This window comes from Leuresthes tenuis, unplaced genomic scaffold (genome assembly GCF_036924035.1).
Source record: "Leuresthes tenuis unplaced genomic scaffold, fLeuTen1.0.hap1 SCAF_13, whole genome shotgun sequence".
Lineage (NCBI taxonomy): Eukaryota > Metazoa > Chordata > Actinopteri > Atheriniformes > Atherinopsidae > Leuresthes > Leuresthes tenuis.
The window spans coordinates 16898201-16919086 of NW_027325367.1; the positions used below are offsets into that span (position 1 = coordinate 16898201).

Below are 20886 nucleotides of genomic sequence, written 5' to 3' on the forward strand. Positions count from 1 at the left end.
GTTATCTAAAGAGTAGATATCGAGGTATTCTGCCTGTTTCTCTAAAAATACAATGGAGTGAGCATAAAGATTGCATACAGAATATTAGCTACCGTAGAGAGGGCCTTAAACAATGACTGTAGTCGTGCTGCAGTTTGGTGTACTGAGGTAGACCGGGATCCCATCAGAACCCACAAACTAAACACTCCCTCCCAAACTGAGAAATTGGATGGAGAATCTGTTTTCTCCGAGGCATAGACGCCCCCAATGATTACAGATGACAAGATTGTATTCATTTCATTGTGAGCCAATAATTGCTGTAATGCTGATTTCTGTTTAACTACCCTACTGGCTCCCAAGGGAGGGCAGTAATTAAAAAGAAAAGCTGCTAAGATGAATGGTGTCAAAGTCTCACAGCTCACGTCAGCATTATGAGGGATCAAAAATACCTGTAAGTCCTCACAGTACTCATAAAGGATCCATATCTTTTCTGAGAGGCCTCTGTATCGAACGGCTCTCACCCACCCGCTAACTAAACAGTGAGCACAAACAGTCTGAACTGCAAGATGGACAAACTAAGAGCGGATATTGGTGTCATAAATCTGCACAAACTTTGACAACGAGCTTCATATACACCTGCAGGAAGTTCAGACAGCCAACGCGCCAAGCTGAATTTCACTTGATGACCTCACCCACACGTTCTGTGGCCTCCGGTCAATGTAGAAAGAATAACGTTCACAGCTGGCAAAGAAAGCCCTGAATCTTTCGATAAATATTAACAAGGATCCTCACGACTGACGGAGAGGAAAGGAGAGGTGATACAGGAGAGGTCAAGGACTGCCATCCTGCTCTTGGCTTCAGTTTGCAGTCCTCTTGTGTTAAGTTTATGAGATGGCACATCCATCTCATTTTAATGAGAAATGCTAACAGTTACAAAGCACTTGCCCTCACAGCACTTTGATTCTTTGCTACAATATGAATTAGACATAATTTAAATTGTAATATGTCTGGGCATCAAATCTATATATAAGCATCAACTTTCCATGACTCTGCAGTGTAAAAGGATTAAAAAAGGCTGAATGATGAGAACAAGCACTTAAAATCTTACTGAGAGTTTTAAGCTTGTTGACATATCATTTCATTTTCATAATATCATGAAATCTGAGCGGAGTGTTTTATGCTACTGCATACTGGTCAATAGTTGACTGTAGTGCAATACATTTCATTCTAAAAACACATAAACATAGAAATTGATTTAATGGGTACTTTAAACTTTTGACCAGTGTTTGATTTAATGAATAAGGAATAACGTATCAAAGTAGTCTCATCTTAGGTTCCACCCATCCTGCCGTTTGTTCAGGACCCAGTGGTACCGCTGAGGGGTGCACAAGGTCAGGTAGTTGGGGGGGTTGCACTGATGTGCTTGCTGCAGAAATATTAGATGCTCATAGCAAACACTCCAACGTCATTCTGGAGAGTTTCCTTAAGAACAAACTAAACAGTCCGCATGAGGAGATTGTGTGGGGAGGAAGTCATGGTCAGCATGAAAATCATGAGATGTGTTTGAGACCTTCTCAGGGAGAGTTATGCTTTTAATACTTTATTGGATTGTGTTTCTCATGAATTAAATTACACGAGAGACTCAATCAGACAGATGACTCCAAAAAGCCACAGCATGTGATGATGTCTTTGGCGTGGAACGAAGCAGCTCTTGACTCGTGTGTCTCCCTGATGTTGTGGCGCAGCAGCCCGCAGCAGCGCCTGCTCAAAGCCCCACCAAGTACTGCATTTCAAGGTCACCTTCTCTGAAACAAGCCCTCCTCCTTACACCTCGCTCTCCCTCCCTCTTTTCATCTTTCCCTCTCTCTCTCTCTGGGGGTCTCACAGCGTGGACATTCAACACGTCAAAGCCAGATGGCTGAAGATGCGCCGCAGCTCGACTTTGCGTCCCCGCTCTGCATGTGACCCACTTGAGGGTGGGACAGTTTGCACACACCTTCTGTGTGTGGGGTTGTGTGCTTGTGCATGCGCAGTCTGCCTTCGCCCCGGCCTACTGAGGTACAAACACCCTCTGATCAAAGCTGTCGTTTTTCTCCCATCAGATGCCACCCTGGCTCATGAGAAGCTGGTGGGAGCAGAGGGCAGAGAAGTGTGAGGGGTGCCAGGCACCTCTCAAAAACGTGTCTCTGTGATCTGCATCTAATCAACAGCTCAGTAACAAACACAGACAGCCTTTCTGTTAGAACTGGGATGCTGAGTGATGAAGATAGCACTTTCTTTTCCCCAAAAGGACAGCTTTAGTTCTAAACAGTCTCACTGTTAAGATATTTTGAGACATTTCCCCCCATCTGTGACTTCTGTCTGAAATCTTTGAAGTTTGACAGTGAAGAATCCCGGGAGTGGAGGGAATGGAAGCCTCCCACATTTGTTTTTCCTCATGCTAACATTGTCTGGATCAAATTCTGACTCAGGACACAAAAAGTCTCACACGTTTTCGTACTGCAAAGAGGATCATTTAAAAGGAAAAAAGACAAAAACACAAGTCAGAGCCGAGTTAGAAGTCTGGTTGAAAGATGCAGTCCTTCAAAAGCTGAGTGACTGGTAAAAGTGTGGATTTGCTTGTCTGTTCAATGCGCTTTTTCAATATGTAGTCAATATGCAGAATCGAAATAATCTGTGGATATAGTGCGATAAGATTGATATATCAGCTATATAAGCTATCACTGTGATTAGTTCATTAACTGGAGCTATCTAGACTTCCAAAAAGCATAGAATTTGAGTTTTTTTTCCCATAATTTCAAGCAAGTGTTAAAGAAATAACTAAAGAGGTAAAACCTTTCAACAGCCCAAGCAAATGGAGTTCTACCACAGTCTGAGACCTTATTCAGCTCGTTAGGTTGACGGGTCGATTACAGTAATAGTTAGGAGAGGCCATATGATACAAATGTAAAGCCTTATAAATATTGGCCTCTAAAACCTCGTCCTTGCAATCAGCAGCCATGAACTGTTCTACACAGATAGATCCGTCATCATTAAAAATACCATAAAACAGGAGAAGACCTTGTAAAAAAATATCAGTTCTCCTCAGCTTGTAATCTAATTAAGAAACGACAGCTATAAGGAACTGTGGAGTTCCAGTTGAGGTGTGCAGGACAAATAAGACTCTGAAAGAAGCGCTTCTAGCATTTCTTTAAAGCTAAATCAAAACCACTGTTTGACTGCAAGAGGTTTTCAGAAAGATTTATCAGACTCTGGAATGTTCTACTCTGCAGCCACACCTGCAAAAATACAACGCTGATGGAGGAGGGAGAAAACTTTTCCTAAGTCCTCAATGCAAAATGCAAGCATCAGTTTGCAAATGAATGCCTGAATGGGTCTGATGCATTCTGTAAAAGACTGACGATGTTAAAGCTGTTTGGCTGCAATGAACAATGGGGAAAAAAAACACCTCTTCAACTGTTAAACATCGGGGTGACGCAAGCTTTGGTATGTATTGCAGCCGGCGTCACGGGAAACTTCGGAGAGAAGACTGTTCAATTAAATACCAGAAGATTCTCGAAGCAAACATCACACAGCGAGTTAAAAAGCTAAACATGAAAAGAGGATGGCTGCCACATCAGGAAAACAATCCGAAAAACATCTCATTATCCACAACGGAAAACCTCAAGAGGTGAAAGCCAGGTGGTTTGTGATAGGCCTCATTGTCTCCTAGATTTATCGTCAAAAACCTGTGGACATACCTTCAAGGAGCAGTGCATGGAATCATTTCACAGAACTGGAAGACTTTTCTGTTCTCTTTGCTGCCAACTAAGAGTATTTACACTCTGATAATATTCAGGGAAACTGTAAAGATGAAAATCAAAACAGATTCTCGCCTCAAACATTAAAGAACCATCATTAACTTTGAGCTTTTTTGGAAATCAGGTCATCTTTAACTGATTCAACTGTTCACAGCAACAGACATTTCAAGTAGGGATGCCCAGACTTTTGCATGTCACTGTAAGTGGGCAACTGGTCCAGTTGCTGTATGGACACAAACCACCAGCCAGCTTTCAAATCTGTATCTCATCTCAGAAGACTGTCAACAAGCCGTACGCACACGCACACACACACACGCACACACACACAAGCACACACGTTTCTGCCTTTCTTAAAATACAGCATTCAGTGACCTTCTTCACCAGCTGTCCTCATTTTGAGAAGCTATCGAGGGAAGCGGAGAAGGCCTCCAAAGAGCCAAATTAATTCTTTGCTTTGAGCTGTGACATAACGCCTGCTGCAGCATCACAAAAAAAAATCTTCATCCACCTAAGTGCTGCACTACATGTGCAGCATGCAGCTATATCAGCTGCCTCTCGTCTGAGGGAAACAGCATCTTGTCTCTCTTGCCATAAAATCCGAGCTTAAACCAGATCACATCACTTCAATAAAGCTGAAAGACAAAAATATCAAAGTTCAGACCGGTGGTACACTGTGTGACATGTACAGACGCGAGTACCCTGACCTTGAACATAGCTCACATACCCAAAGTCCAATTAGGCCGAACCAGTCCCATGTCTGAAAGGCTTTCTAAAGAAAAGGCACTTGGGTAAACATTGCAATTAAGATACACCTGTATGTTGAAGTATGAGTCATAACTATGAAAAATGAGCTGCAGTAGTTGAATTCGTAAGGAGAACAAAACAAAGTAAAGGAGAAATTAAGCTAGAGACTGGTGCAAAAGAGCTGAATCCTTCCTTTCTCTTCCACCTTCTCTCTGACTCTCTGTCGGTGCCCTTTCATGAGTCCGTTCAGATCATTTATCAACTGCTTTGCAGGAGTTTTTCTTGGACTTGACTCGTCAGGAATCTGCACAACTCTACTGTGTATGTACAACAATGTTTCCCCTTAAAAGGATTGGTTCAAAAGCTTAGTTATGAAAGGTGATTGGTGGTATTTTGATGCTTTTGATTCAGATGTGAAAACTTAACCTCAGAAGGTGAATTGCAGTATTTTACCTCATCGTTTTCTGTGTAGCAACTGACTGCAGCCAAACATTAACAACACGACTTCCACATCCATCCAGCAGTCCAATGTTCACCCTCCTTTCAACTCTGTTTTGGTTTCAGCCAACCCATTACACAAAAGTCTTGTTCCATTGGCTGAACCCCCCCCAAAGCATTGCATTCCCACCACCATGCTCGACCATCTGGATGGAGTTTTTGAATGCTGCTTCCATCTTCTTTTTGCCCTTTGATCATCTTATCCAGCCACAGAATGAATGACTTCTTCGTCCAGGTAAGATTCTAGGCCAGCCTACGTTTCCCTGTTTTAGAGAAGTGCTGCCCTCCTTGGTCTGCATCCATGGGAATCAGCTATGTACAATGTCTGGTGAAGAGTGTGTCTTGAGATGCAGGCACCAAAAATTCTCGGATTTCTCAGGATCCCCTTGGTGGTGATCTTTAGTCAATGGACATGTGCTGAGCTTATGGGAACCTTTTTCATGAGAGCGGCTGTGTGCTGCAGCTGGAAAAGAGATTTAGAGGGGTGACACTGATCCAGAACAATAACTGCCCAAGAAAAAGAAAAAACAAACAAAGAACCGAAAGAGCCATTTGATTTATTTGTGATTAGGTGAAGATTTAAACCCTGCAGCTTGCTGTTGTTTTTTTTATGCTATAAGAGAGTAAAACCTTTGTGACTTTGTCCTGATTTATCTCAAACAGTTATGTGAAACATGTTAAAAGATGTGTTAGTTCATGCCAATTACACAATCATTTCTCTTGTACTCACATTACTTAGAATTTGTATGCACAGCTAAACCTATTTTATCAAGAATTTCCTATCAATTTCTATTCACCGCCAGTTTATCTGCTGTTTCCATCTTTTCTTTACTGTTTCTCCAATGATGTAGGGTAGTAGGAACAATTCAGAAGCTCAGTGGTTAATGTTCCTTAGACAGAAAAAAAACCCTGAGAGCTTCTTTTGCACATGTGGGTATACATAATGAACAGCCGTGCACTGATCTGAAATAGCATTTAGCATAATAGAGTAGAAGAGTAACCAAGCGTGCAACATGTACACACACTCACATGCACAATGGATTTTTCTTCACTGCCTCTGGTTAGTACTCAGTGTTCCCTGTGGGTATGCGTGTGTGTGTGTGTACATACGCACAAGTGCATTATTGATGCAATCATGCCAGGGAGCAATGGTGCAGATCAAAGTCTGTGATGAGGGAACATGGTGGCCGCCCCTACCAAACTGCCAAAGAGCTACATTAAGGGACACTGGGTGATGGCCATATACTTTCTCTGGTCTTATTCTGCTCAAGACCTACATGTCTCCTCCAACCTGTTTGCTGCCCCTTTCTTCACTCTTCCTCCTGCTGCTTCTGGTTTTCCTCCACCTCCAGTAATCATCTATGGGATTGCGTCATGAGGACTCAGTTCCAAATTAACAGATTGCAGAGAGACATGAAGGATAGACGAGGATATGAGAGGTGGGGAGAGGGAGAGAGGGGGATCCGAGTTTCCATGACGACGGCACAGGACTCCTGCTTGACGAATAAGGAGGATGTGTGCACCTATATGTGTGGCTCTGTGTGTTTGTCTGAGGATTTCACAGAAGGGAGACACCTTGAGATATTTCTCTCTTTTCATTTACACAAGAAAGAATCAATATGTGTCCAACATTACATTCCCAGGACGCACAAATACACCAACGTACCATATTGTGAAACACACTGCCTTGTCACCACAGTACTTCGTACTCTTTCATGGCCAATAAAAGGTGTGGAAGGGACGTGTGCTTCTCCACAATGAAAAGATAGTTAGATTTTAGACCTTTAAAGAGCCTAGAATTAATGTCTTGTGTTTCGGTTGAATACATGTATGACTGCCCCATGTGTGGGAAGGTTGTGCTCTAAGGCAAGGATAAGATCAAATAAAAGAATAAATAAATAAATGAAAAATAATAATAATAAATCACTAATCTTATTCAGAAGGTGCAACATGCCAAGATACGTGAGGTGCGTGGAACCATCTTCCGTCATAAAGCTGTTTATTATTGATACCTACAGGATGTTTTGATAGGCTCATTAACAGGAGAGTGCACATCCTGGGGCCGACAACAATCTATGGCATGTCTCCTTCGCTCTCCTCTTTAGTTCAGTGCAGTACACAACCCTCGTGCTATCATCAACTAGAAACTCGGAAACGGCGATGAATTCCTCACATCGCATCCTCTCAGCTTTGCATTGTTCAGAGGTTCTGCCTAAGCATGAGTAAACTGCAATGCAGGGACAGTTTAGCATGTTTTTAGGTTGGTATATCACACGTGTGTGAGTGCACACGTATACACACACAAACACCATCGTAATGGGCCGTGTAGCACTCAGGGTTTCCACCAGGGATGGTTATAGATGTCCATTAGTGGCTGCTCTGAGCCCAGAGAAGAAACTGGGTCAGAACTGTGTGTGAGAGAGAGCATATTGTATCTTCCCCTTTCTGATTCAGAAAGACAAACACATTACAATTTTTTTTTATATATCAGCCCAGCTGTGGTTATATTCTAATATTCATTAACCCATATCGGAGCTTGTAATATCCTGCTTTCAATGTGTACTTTCTTACTATTATGAGGAAGTTTAACCATGGTAAATTGACTGCAGTTACCTTATTAATAACTGCCAAGCCTTTTTTACAATACATCATATTCATTATAAACAGATGGAGCTTCCACGGAAGGTCGATGACCTAACTGTTTTGGGTTCAGTGACCCTCTCAATGATACTTTCACATACCATTAGGCATTGCTGGAAATACTAGAAATAGATTCAATACAGCTTGAACATAATCAAGTTTAATGTAAACAACTGGTGAGAAAGTGAAACATTAACTCAGCGCAGAAAAAAAGTGGCCGAAACAAACAAGTTGACACAGGCTGCTCGTGACTGCCTGAGACTAGCAATATGAAAGATGCTGTGGCAACATCCTTTGATTCTATCTCTGAGGAGTTTTGTGACAAAATATCAAAACGCTTTATGTTATTTTGTCACAGGATTTACGACCTGAGTTCCAAAAACAGCTGGGACGCTGTTGAAAATGTACACAAACAACCGAAAACAATAATTTGTTGATCTCGTGTGATAAAATAAATATTTTACTCACAACAGAAATTAGAAAGCACCTAACGTTGAAAGTGAGACACTTTACTGTTTCATGAAAAAAAATCAGCTCATCCAGGATTTGATGGTAGCAACACATCTCAGAAAAGGTGGGATAGGTCCATGTTTACCACTGCGTAGCATCCCCTCTACAGTCCATAAACATTTGGGAGCCACTAGCTGAGACTTCATTAGAGGAAGGTTGTCCAACTGTAGCTGCTCAACAGTCCTGGGTTTCCTTTGTCGTATTCTGCGTTGCATGACGCACCGAATGTTTTCCATTAGTGAAAGGTCTGCACTGCGGGCAGCCTGGTGCAGCATTTAGACTCTTCTTATACGCAGCCATGCTGTTGTAATAGACGCAGTCTGTGGTTTAGCTTTATCTTGCAGAGATATGCAAGGCCATCCCTAAAAAAGACGTCTGGATGGGAGCACACGTTACTATAAAGGCTGACTGTACATACCTTTCAGCATTGTTGCTGATCTGTTGCCAATTAGTTCCATTTAGCACTGCTTACTTTTCCAGCCTTTTGTTGCCCTTGTGCCATCAAATTCAAGATGAGCTCATATTTTTCATAGAAAAGTAAATAATATTTCACTTTCAACGTTTGATACGTTTTCTATGATCTACAATAAAGAAAATGATCAAATTATCTTTGTTTCATTTACATTTTTCACCGCATCCCAACAGTTTTGGGAATTGGAAACATTAAAACCATTTAACTGCATGTCTCAAACAGAAATGGGTCTTTTACTGGGGTAGTTACTCTAGAGTTGGATCCTTTGACATAACCTTACTATGCATACAGATTACTTTTCTTTCCATTAGAACAGATATCGCAGAGATGGCTGATTACCATGTAATAGCCCCTTAAATCTGCTATTGTCCAGATTTTGATTTAAAAAATGCCTTGTGACAGTGGGATAGTTGATAGATAATCAGTTGCAATTTTGTATGGAAACAATGATTGCTAACAAGATAAAATTCCCCTCTGAGGAAACCTGCTCCATCTTATGTTGATTAGACTCTGATGACACTGATTTCTACAGTGTGTAGAAAGTCAGTGCTGACTTTTTGAAGTGGAATCACTGTTTTTGTCAAGGAGCTGTAGCAATTATGGGGGATATAACAACGGTAACCAAAAGACCAAATGAAAAGGAGCGCAATTCAAACCCCTGATTAATCTACATAACAAGCAGATGGTTCACAAGGCAAAAACGGCTACCTCTGACTTTACCTTGCAATTTTCTTGTTATCATACTTCCTGCTATCATACAGCATTTTCGCATCAATGTTTTATTTCAGTCTGCTGTAGCTTCATGGAAAAATATGGATGACCTAATGGATGACCTAATGTGCTTTGTTGCGCTGGATGTCTGTACTGTGCCACCCACATTCAACTCCAAGTGGTTTCAAAGGTACAAGGATCTGTCACTTTGAGTGTGGGTGGCTATGGAGCTGTCTCTAGCAGATGACTTGTGATTAGTGTGCATCTAAGACAAAAAAGAAAAAACAAAAACTACCTCGTGAGTTGGTGCTGTAAAAACAGAGCAGCACATCCGGGTGCCTCCGCTGAAAGTGAAATAATCATGGTGGCAGTGTGCTACACCGATTCATGGCTTTAGATTTAATGCTTCAAAACACATCAAAATCAGAGAGAGTTCAACAAAAGAGAAAACTGAAAGAGGGAGAAATGGCTGTCCAGCGAATTGCTACATTTGTGTTCAGTAGATGCAGCAGTTCAAGACGATTACGATCAAGGTTCTCAAGACCAAAACAAACCTGACATCCATCATTAGCACAAAGCTTTAATACCTTATGTCTAAAACAACCATTTCTCCTCGTTGTGTTTGGAAATTGTAGAAGTCTTGCACTTTGTGTATTTTAATTGGTTTGCACAAATTATTTTGTCTGCCAAAAGCTGTTGGTATGGAGGATCTTGGAAACATCAACAGGGGGCATTGAAGCCAAGGACACAGCTGGGGTGTGATCTCACAATACGCAGGCCAATCTGCTCCCCCTTATGACATAATGATGCCATGCTGTACAAATTACACCTCAAATTCTACAATAAACAACATATCTGCAGTAAATCATGGAGTATCCTGCATTGGAGCAATGTTTGGCAGGGCTCCGCTAATCCAGGGATGCAATTTAACTGACGACACCCAGTTCTTACCATGCTCTGCAGCACCACAATCATCCTACAATGACAGTGGCAATGGCATGGTTGGGAAAATACTGAGTAAATACTGAAAAGAGGAGAAATCCAAAAGCATCCACTTGACAATTAACCCATACACATATAGTTTCAAGCAAACTTGACCAAACATGGAGGAATTACAAGGTGACTTCAGGAAGTGATACAGCCACTGCAAGACAAATCTGCTATAAAGCAGTAAACCAGTTTCCAACTTTACTTTCACATATTTGTACAACTGACACTGAGCATCGCTGTGTGCATGCACCCTGCAGCAGGGGTTGGTGCTGAAAGCTTGGGTAAAATATTCGGACATCAGCCTCCGTAATCTGTTTATTCCTCAATGTCCTGCAAACGATTCCAGTTACAGTTACAGTGCAGCGTCTCAATGAACCTTGTGCAGGTCGCCACCTAGTGATATTTTTCTGTAGGAGGTGTGTTTTAATTAGAAAGCAACAAAGTAAGCATTCATATTTTTACAGCACATTTTCTCTTTTCACAACTAATCAGGTATTTCTCTGAAAACTGAGCTTGAGTTGACTGAGCCTGGATCTGTGTGAAGTGACAAACCTTTGGTGGAAACATGGATTTATAATATTGAATTTTGATTTTTAAATCAGCTTGAAAACACAAGACTACTGTTAAGACTGCAGTTTGCAGCCATACCCCTTATCAGCAATCATTGAGGGGGAAACTGAATAAGAAGTAACGACCACAACCCTGGCTCTTGGGACTGAGAAGGTTGGAAATGTGTAATTCAGATAGGAGTTTACGTTTGCAGGGCTTTTCTACGTCACAGTGCCAGCACAGATTTGAAATATTCAGCCTCCTCCACTTTATCTTCACCTAATTGTAACTTCAAATCATCCATCGTTTCCTGGACTGGGCAGTGGGAAGTTGAAACCCTGTTTGCTATTGCCTTTTCCTTTGCTACCAACCAAAGATTTACATAAATAATTATATAGCTGACTTAACTAAGAAATAAATGAGCTAATAATACTTAACCAGTCCTTTGTCTCATGTCTTATATACTATAGTAACAAGGAAAAACCTGATGAAAATACAGAGGGATGGAGCAATAGTGGAGTCCGGGGTTTATGAAGCCGAATCAGCCGGCTCAATGTTACATCACACCGTCTGTGGTGTGGTGTTTTAACAGCCTCGGCCAATTCAACACATGGCTTGCAACAGTAACTGGACATAAAAAATTCAATAATTCAAGTATATTTTCATCAGTGCTGTGTGTACTCTCAGGCCATTTACTGTATGCCCTGTCATACAGTAACAACGTGGATTATTGAGAGCCAACAATTTCAAAAGAGGCTTGCAGAAAAGAGAGGTCGAGTGGATTCAAGTGGGTCACCATATGCCCTAATCCTAACCCTGGCCACTCTAAATAGAGGTGTGAATACATGATCAAAAAAAAGAAGCTGACTGACCAAAGCGTGTCACAGATTTGATTAAGACCTAAGGACGACATGTCAACCTTTGAAGAATGGACATGACATGCCTCCTTTAACACTGATTAAAATAACTAATTTTTTAATTGCGTACGTAAGAGCTGCATGTTGAGCCCCTACAGGATCTTTGCATAATAGACATCTTGATGATGGTTCACTCCAGGCCAAAAGATCATGGGGTTAAGCTGAACTCATTTGGAAATTTGATTGGATTCATTATATATATATATATATATGAAGAAAAGTCAGTGTGTATATTTTAGATGATTTGCAAAGACAAATATTTAACTAGGCACAACAAAAAAAAAATCCTTACGCTATCAAATGCAGCCAGTATGATCTTGCATGTGCTAAGAGGGGAAAAGATATTGGCATTCTTTAATAAAGCCTCACCTTTGGCCTTTCATCCAAGATTTGCTGTCGGATGTCCTTTTGCTTCTCCAGTAGTCTCTCCTGTCGTTTACTCTGAGCATCCTCCAACTGCATGCACAAAAACACTCAGTTTAACATCTTTGCATGTCACACGCAATACAACTGCACCCAAAGATTTTAAAGTTACATGTGTAACTGTCGAAATCGTGAGTGCAAAATCACATGTGAAATGACTGCAAGGCTTAAAACACGCTGATTTAATGTCAGGTCTGTTAAAACCAAACTCCTGCTCACCCGTTTGATATACTGCACCACCTCGTTGACAAATGATCTGTTGATCTCTAACTTCTCTCTGTGGGGAACAATCAGTCGAGTTGAGCAACATCTTTAGTCTGCGCTGACATCTAGTGGTCATCCAAGAATACCATCCAACTCCCACAAGAAAAACACAGCTTAGAACCGCTGCTCAAACACACACTTACTCCTCTGTCACATTCTTGTCTTTAGATTTGGCTTCGTTAATCTTCTCTTGTCTTTTCTTGTCCATTTTTTTCTTTAGATCCCTCTTTTCTCTGTGGATAGTAGGAGAGACGACAATGACGAGGGGTTAAAGCATTAGTGGGATTTCACTGTGCTTGTATGAATCTGCGTGAGTAACCTTACTTTTCACAGATGTCTTTGAGCTTTTTGAGCTGAGCACTCTGACATTCTTCTGCTATAGTTGTCAGCTTCTCAACCAGCTGGGGAGAAACACAGAGAGAGCCCATGTATGACAGCAAGAAAAAAAACAAAAGTAAAGTGAGATGGGAAAGAAAATGGGCTTTCATTCAGGATTCATTTTCGTTAACAGACTTTAATCAGCTGAAGCTAGATAGGTTGTGTTTCTGATTAGAATTAAACACTCAGATCGGGTAAACAACCCAATCTGTTATGCTTGTTGCCTTTCCCTCGGCTAAATCTCTCTGATACCTCAGCTGTGTTCGCTGTGCAAAAGCACCGGAGCAGAACACATTCATTTTTCCACACACGCATGACAGAAAGAATATGAGCACAGGCAGCAAAATTATGTCTGGAATATTCTACAGGGGGATGACCTGGAGATTACTGCAGCATTCATTTGTTCGCTTGTCCGTGCCGGCTTTTCAGAGCTTTAAGACAGCAGGAGCCTGTCAGCACATTATCCTTCCAAAACAAGTCAAGGCGAGCTGCTGTCGATGTGGGGCGTCTGTTTATCTCAGTATGTACTTGTTTACATTATGTATGCTCATGTGTAATGTTTAGATGGGCTCACTGATTTCTGGTAAGACTGGTTATATCAACTGTGGGAAAGAGCATACACTATGTAGAGCACAGTGTAAAGTAAATTACATCTTTTATATTAGAATTATACAGTTTATATACAGTTAAAACAGCCAGTTAAATGTTAAAAGTTAAAAAAGTAGTATCTCTTGAGAGTGGAGGTACTGTATGTAACAGAAGGAATGACAGAGTTCTTGTTCTTATAATTTATTCGAGCACAAACCAACCAGCTGCTCTGACATCTCTGCATGTTTGTGTTTCTGAGTGAGTACCTGCTTTATGTGCTCTCGTTTCTGGTATTTTTCACTGTAGTATTGCTCCTGGCGAAGCGTGAGGAGCTGCTGCTGCTGTTGCTCCTTCAGCTCTGCCAGTTTCTGGCTGCATTCCTGGTTCAGCTCAAACAAGTCTTGATCCAGTGTTGACAAGGAATGTTCAGAGCGACTGAAGACAACATACAAACATCACAAAAGAAAATGTCCACAGATTAAGTTACCAGCTAAAATGTTTGTAGAGGGGCCCCTGACTCATTGCTATTATGGGACCGAATAAATAAATCAAACTGGTATATTTACCAGTTTTAACGTATACTTTAAATGCAGAGAAGTTTCTCAGGAAGAATATGTACGTTAGTTTCTAAAGCACTTTTAATCACCAGGAAGCAAATTTATTCTAGAGTAAGTTGACTGGACTGCTCAGAGTTCTGATTGAGTTCCACAGGCTTGGAAAAGAGCAGCCTAATTTTTCTCAGCTGTGTTGGCTTGTTTTACGTAGATAAAGACAAAGGGCAAACAAAAACAGGACAGGTTTGCACAGCAGAGGACGAGGGCTACCTACCTTTTCTTACCATCTCGTTTGTGGCTCTTCTGCAAGGCAGATCGTCGTCGCTGGTGCTGGCTCTGAAGCTCGGACACACGAGCCGTGTGCTCCTTGATCAGCTCGCTGGTCTTGCGGTGGTGTTTCCGAACCAGCTCCTTCATCTCCTTGTACTGTTTTCGCTGCTCCCGAACAAAACCCTTCTGTTGCTTCAACTCCTCCACGGTCTGAGCCTCGAGTTCTGAAGACACAGGATGAAGGACAACAAAAGATAGCATAAAAATACACACAGCCAGTCAAAAGTTTGGACACACCTTCTCATTTAATGTTTTTTCTTTATTTTCATGACTGTTTACATTGTAGATTCTCACTGAAGGCATCAAAACTATGAATGAACACGTATGGAATTATGTAGTAAACAAGAAAGTGTGAACATGAATGATTTACTTAATATTCTTGTCACAAGTGCCAACATTCACATGAGTTTTTACGGTACATGACACCCCCAATTAATGAGTCTGGGAGTCATAAGGTCAAGTGATTTCAAATGAAGTACAGAATAAAATGAAGAACAATCTGTGGCCACAAATGAGAGAATAAGTGCACTGAAAGAGAAACGGGGGATATAATATTACCAGTGAGGACGCTTTGTATGATGTCTTCGGTCTTTACTGAAGGCTTCAATGAGCCTGTTGCCCGGAAAAAAAGGGAACACGGATTTAGTTGGCAATAAGTTACATAGTTTAGAGATGGCATACCTATTTCATATCTACAATAAAGCAGTGTTTTTTTCTTTATTGTTTTGCTTATACAAACAATAGATTTGCTAGTTGAGCATCTCACAGATCACTAGAGATCACTAGAGTACCTGCAGACTGAGGCTGGTGTCCGACCAGTGAAGGCGGCTTTGGGGCAATAATGGGTGTGTGGCTCAGTCCATTCTCTGCAGGCAGCGCTACCCTCTGATCCACTTTAGATTCTGAGGGGGCGTCGCTTCCTGCCTCCACCTATTCACCACATGAAAGGCACAAAAATTCAATCAGTGTCATTTGAAGTGAAGACAACAGAACACAGTGGTCGGCACTTCGGCTTTTGCAGAGAAACATGATAAAGGACAGCACACAAAAAACAAAGGCCTTCTACTGCATGAGGAGGCAGAGGAAATCAGAAGGCAGTCTTATACCTTATCTGTTTTTGCATGTATTGTTAGAGACACATGTAAAAAACTTTTCCTTATTTGTTTAAACTCAAAATTTCCCAGAATAACTCCTTCCTCTGTCAGATGTAACTTCTCCTCTCAGGACTCACTTGCTGTACCTGTGTGTTGCAGGACAGTTTGTAGACATAGCTCTGGTAACCCACTCTCAGCATGGCTTCCTGTGCTGAGCTTCAGCAGATGTTAATTTCCCGTTGGCTCGCACACAGCACGCTCTTATCTCTCAAAGGTTAATACAGTTTTAAACAATCTCTGCTCTGATCATGCTAGCCAGATCTTTCCATTTCTTCTTGGGCTCTGTCTACATTTATCTCTGTGCGCTACGCCCTGCCTTTCCACGCTCTCTCTTTTTGGGCCACTGTTGCCATGGTCCCAACATGAAACAATTCTCTGTCAGCAATCCTTGTGGGTAATCATATCAGCTGGCAAAACAGATAAAAGAGGAGCCTCAGGGAAAACCCTCCTTTCCAGGCCCCTTTACTAACAACACCCTGTCCTGCCCTGCCTCCCATGTCTCCTCAGATATCGTTCCCCTTTTCCTGTTCTCTGTTGTATTGCACCAACAACTGGAATATTTCTAAACAAATGTTTAGTTGACAAATTCCCTTAACAAAGTCCTACAAAGCATTTTTAATTTTGACCTGCCAGTGTAAAAAATCCAGGAGCTTTTACTTTTAACAGTCTAGCATTCTTTAAAACATCCTGTTGTAAATGGCTCCATGGGGACAGCCACTGAGCATTCCTGGGAATTCCATCTTCCTGCATAGGCAAACAACCTCCCATCCAATTACTCTTTAAACTGACCCTAAAAGCCTTATTTACAAGTTAACAATTCCATTAAAACCTCATTTACTCCCAGTATTATTATTTTTGTGTTTATGGCCACTGGTGTGAGACATTCTCAAAAAAAAAAAAAAAGTAATTCACTAAATGTGTTTCGAAACAAAGAAGAATGTCCTATTTTCTACATTTGGCAATGGCTTGTTACAGCACTCAGAGCTGCTAATGCTGAAACTTTGGAATGAGAACTGACGCCTGCTGTAATGCTAATCAGCTCCACTTTCATTCATATACTGTCTTGCCTCCTGTGTGAAATAAATCACAGTTTAGTCATAGACACATATAATATGAGAAATACTTGCTGCTTCCTTTTGTTGTTGTTGGTGCATTGTTGTCTCTCAGCACACTGCCACAGACAGCTGGTTGAGTTTTGCTGTCAGAACGCATGTCTCATATCTATCATTAGCATACATTCAAGCATGTACATCCTTCGGTGCCCACATCTATATACAGTGCAAACGATACGGAAACTCACTCATATAAACATCAGACATCTCAGATCTGGAGAGAACATGCGATGGCTGAAGAATCTAACCTGAAGCTTGCTTAAGTCACACTAACAGACCATCAGACTGACCAGAACCTGGATGAACCGAAAGCTGTGCCTGCTGTACAGTTTATTATGGATGACTGGGAATAAAAAAAAATAGACGCTTCTTATGGTATTAAACACCTACTTGTGCCGCCCTTTTTAAAAACTGGACCTTAATAGAGTTTCCAGAGAGAGGAAATTCTGTTCTCTGCATCCTCTTATTCACTCTTATTCAGGTCAGGGTACTACTACAAGCATCCAACTGCCAAGATTAAACTTTTCTCCATCTTTTCTCATCAAATGGACAAAACATCTCATGAGAAATTTTTTAGAATAAAATCGCCTACCGCCACCGTCAAAAATGAAATCAATTTAATCTTGGGAGCCAGGTGGAAATATTCTCTCTTCATACACACATGCGGCAAATATAATGGGACTGCTCCCATCTTCATCCAGCGTGCTTGCACAGCACCTCCTGACTGCCCATAATTGATCAAAATTGGGATGAATACTGGCAGGTGTTCCTTCCAATGAAAAATGGTATTACAAATTCCTGCAAGATAAGTAAGTTTAACTCTGAATCTATTCAAATTTTACATTAGGTAAGTCAGAAGGGAATAAAATCTATAACACCAGTGTGGACAGCTGGTAGGTTGTTAACCGCTTCCCCTACACTACATTATAATATATACTTACTTTATCGACAAACTTACAGTAGATTACTGTAGAAATCAGTGAAATTTAAGCCAGACGGTTGACTGGTTAAAAACATTCCTATCATATATGGCAAATCATATCGGCCATCTTTTCAACATCCCCAGTGAGCTACAACTGTAGTGCAGCTGATCTCTTTTATCCAAATGTTCAACTTGAGTAGCTCTTGTCTGCTTCTTGTAGAACCGACAACTCAGGGACACAAATCATACTCCGGGGTTACGCTCAGACTTATGTTATGTCTGCTCTCTGGAACAGGCCCCTGTTCGTCTCAATCAGCTTACCGGTCAGTGAAAGTAGCCATCGAGCTTTGCTTACACAAACACTGACACTACAGAGAGGATACCTATGTGTGATGACCTCTATGTATGATGGAGAGAGACGTATAAACATGAACACACCTCTTTGTCACCCTCCTCTTCGCCTCCCTCCTCCAGTGTGAGAGCAGCCAGCTGATTGGCTCTTTGCTCCATCAGGTTGACATAGCGGATGGGATTGGACAAAGCTTCGATGACGTCTAAGGAACAGGGAGAAAATGCTTCTGTAACACTGATCATGGGTCAGCGTTCACATGAAACATGTCTCTATCCGTGACTAACCTGCAAATGTGTCGGGCACGTAGTCCTTTACTTCAACATAAACGAACAGGGCAGGTAATGTCAGCGACTGGTTCTTCTCATTTCTTAGATTGATATAGTGGTAGCCTGCAGGGGTGTGAGTCATATTTATGGTGTATCAGTTATGAAACAACTCAAAAGTTAATCCTCCATACAGCTTATTTAGGCAGCAAACCACGACTGATACAATAATACACACAAATCTTACATGTTGTTGTTCTTGGACTGTATCTACGCTCTTTTTTATGTTTTGGATGCTGCATTTTAAGGTCGAATGAACATTGACTGGTAGATATTCAACTGATTTCTCAATCTTTTTTTGAAGGGCGGATCAGGAGTCTACTACTGTTCGATATTTCAGTGGATAAGAACAAATGCTTGTCACCTGGACGGATGGCTGACACAGGAATGATGCGGTGGCCGATGAACTTCCCTCCTTCTTCAAACACTGCTATTCTCAACGAAGCAAGTGTAGGCAGGACGACCTAAAGATAGCATCAATAAGTGTGAAATGCTGTTTTGAATGACTGTTCATCAGTGTCCATGTGCGTCTATACGCAGACAGTCTTTTACCCAAATTATTTTATTCATATATATATATATATATATATATATATATATATAAAAGATTTAACACAAACGCCTCGATGTGATTTTTGCCTTTATTGGGGAAAAGGTATGCATACTAAAGTGCAAAAATAGTTTTTCATCCCTACATGTGTGCAAAGCCACAGTTTTCACCTTCTTGAAAACAATAGCTTCTTCCTCCCAGACAGGGTTGATGGCATTGCCCTGAGATGTTTTGGTCTTGAATGCTTTCCTCTTGGTGTCTACTGGCAGGCCAAACATGTCAATCTCCACGTACGTGCCCACTTTCTTATCTGACAGGAACTGACCTGAGATAATCTGGGAGGAAGGAAGGAGTGTGACAGACAGAAAGAGAACAGAGAGAGATAATCCTGGTTCCAGATCCAGATTGACATCGTTTTTTAAGTTTACATGCATATGAATCCGTTAATACCTATGACATAACCTCAAGCAGCATAATTTGATACACATACACGATAAAAAAGGAATAAACAAGTACAAAAGGAAGAACATAAACATGCACACACCTTGACAGACAGTGTGTTGGCGACTATCCCGTCTACTGTGCTCTCAGTAAAAGGATCAAAGTGCTTATCAGGTCGTCTCATAAACTCTGGTTTCAATCTATAACCGCATTTTCCATTATACTCATACATGCCCAGGTTCAGCTGCATTGATAAATCTGTAGAGAGAGGAGGAAATTACCCTTTTTTAAATGTATTTTTGACAAAACATCACAGTCAAACCTATAAACCTGCAACTCCTGTGAACGAATAAAAGTTTGTTGAACAGACTTCAAAACATCAACTTAAAAAGTAAAAATGTGAAGCAATTAACTTTTCGTTCAATAAATGTTCAATGGAATGTCTCTCGTGATCCTCTCTCACCGATGGTCTGGAAGTTGAGAGCTACCAGCTGACAGCCAGCGTTCCAGAAGAGCTGAGGGTTGTAGTTTGATGAATCCACACGAGTGCCTTTAGGGTAAATCCTGCTTAGCTGCAGCTTGTTGTATCTGAACAGAGCTAGTTAAAGACAAGGCCGCTTCGCCTGCATCGGAACATCCTAGAGATTCTGTGAAAACATCTTGTATTTCTGCTTTTGAAATGACTCAATTCAAATCTCACAAGCGTAATCTGTGTGTGAACACCGGGAGACATGCTAAAAGACATGAGCAGGAAGATTCAGAAGGATACTCCACAAACTCGACAGGAGATTTGGTCAGCTGCTCCAAAGCTTTGGTCTCCACAAACGATGACATCTGGTAGCTGCGATTGATCTCTGTGGGTAACAACGACGATACTGATACTGATCAAATGAAATGTCACAGGCATTTTTCTGAAAAGTGTATCAACAGATGTTCATACAGCAATCTAATATATAACCAAGTGAATTCCTGTAGGTATAATCAGAGGCAATATTCTGCTTGTAGGTACATACAGAAAGCCCACGCAACATGGATTGTTTTGCAAGTGTTTTCGTCTTTAGATGACTTGTGGCTTAACAAGGCAACATACATTCCTTTTTTATGGTGCACTTTTGCTTATCTTACATACTTTTGGAAGCCTCGAAGCTGTTGAACTTGACAGGTTGGATGTAGATGACCAGGTTGGACATTTCTTCTGTAGCAAAAGCCTCGCTGCCTGCTGTACCCTGTCCATGACCAAACACATACAAAATAATCTTAAAGTCGCAAATTAGATTGACTTATAACAAGAGGGAGTCATGAAAGTAGTGAAGACACAGAATTATCAGTAGTCATTTTCAAACATTCTCGCCCAATGACAGCTGGGATAGGCTGCAGCCCCCACAATCCTAAATTCGATTTTCAAACATTTGAGGACATCCTAACTGAAAAGTCAATGCTCGTAATTTTAAACTGATAAACGAGAGCCACAGGCAAGATGCAAACCTCATCCATCGAGCCTTTTTTACAGTCATCATCGTCGTCGTCGTCGTCATCGCTTTCTGCCTCCACCTCACCTGAAGCATGAGTCACACATAAAATTTGATCACAAACAAATAATTGTGTAAACGGAATCAACATATCCACAAACCCAATAAATGTCAAACGTACTGGTCCGAAGTCTAATGGCCTTTTAATAAAAACAG

The 20886-nt window shown here is 41.2% G+C and overlaps 1 protein-coding gene across 2 annotated transcripts in view; it reads right to left on the bottom strand.

Annotated features, from left to right (window-relative positions):
- The window catches only part of plcb1l (phospholipase C beta 1-like), a 113566-nt gene that overhangs the window by 3393 nt on the left and 89287 nt on the right, over positions 1-20886 (bottom strand). Inside the window, exons 16-32 of one of the 2 annotated variants that reach the window (XM_072362323.1) lie at positions 20687-20757; positions 20331-20427; positions 19971-20055; positions 19665-19789; positions 19305-19459; positions 18931-19095; positions 18575-18674; positions 18172-18276; positions 17974-18089; positions 15139-15277; positions 14906-14959; positions 14292-14511; positions 13730-13898; positions 12822-12898; positions 12641-12730; positions 12453-12510; positions 12180-12266 (exon numbers count right to left, since the gene is read on the bottom strand). In XM_072362323.1, the coding sequence (XP_072218424.1) occupies positions 12180-12266; positions 12453-12510; positions 12641-12730; positions 12822-12898; positions 13730-13898; positions 14292-14511; positions 14906-14959; positions 15139-15277; positions 17974-18089; positions 18172-18276; positions 18575-18674; positions 18931-19095; positions 19305-19459; positions 19665-19789; positions 19971-20055; positions 20331-20427; positions 20687-20757 (1913 nt within the window). Of the gene's footprint in view, positions 1-12179; positions 12267-12452; positions 12511-12640; positions 12731-12821; positions 12899-13729; positions 13899-14291; positions 14512-14905; positions 14960-15138; positions 15278-17973; positions 18090-18171; positions 18277-18574; positions 18675-18930; positions 19096-19304; positions 19460-19664; positions 19790-19970; positions 20056-20330; positions 20428-20686; positions 20758-20886 lie in introns of those variants that run through there. The other variant, XM_072362324.1, reaches the window with a different exon arrangement.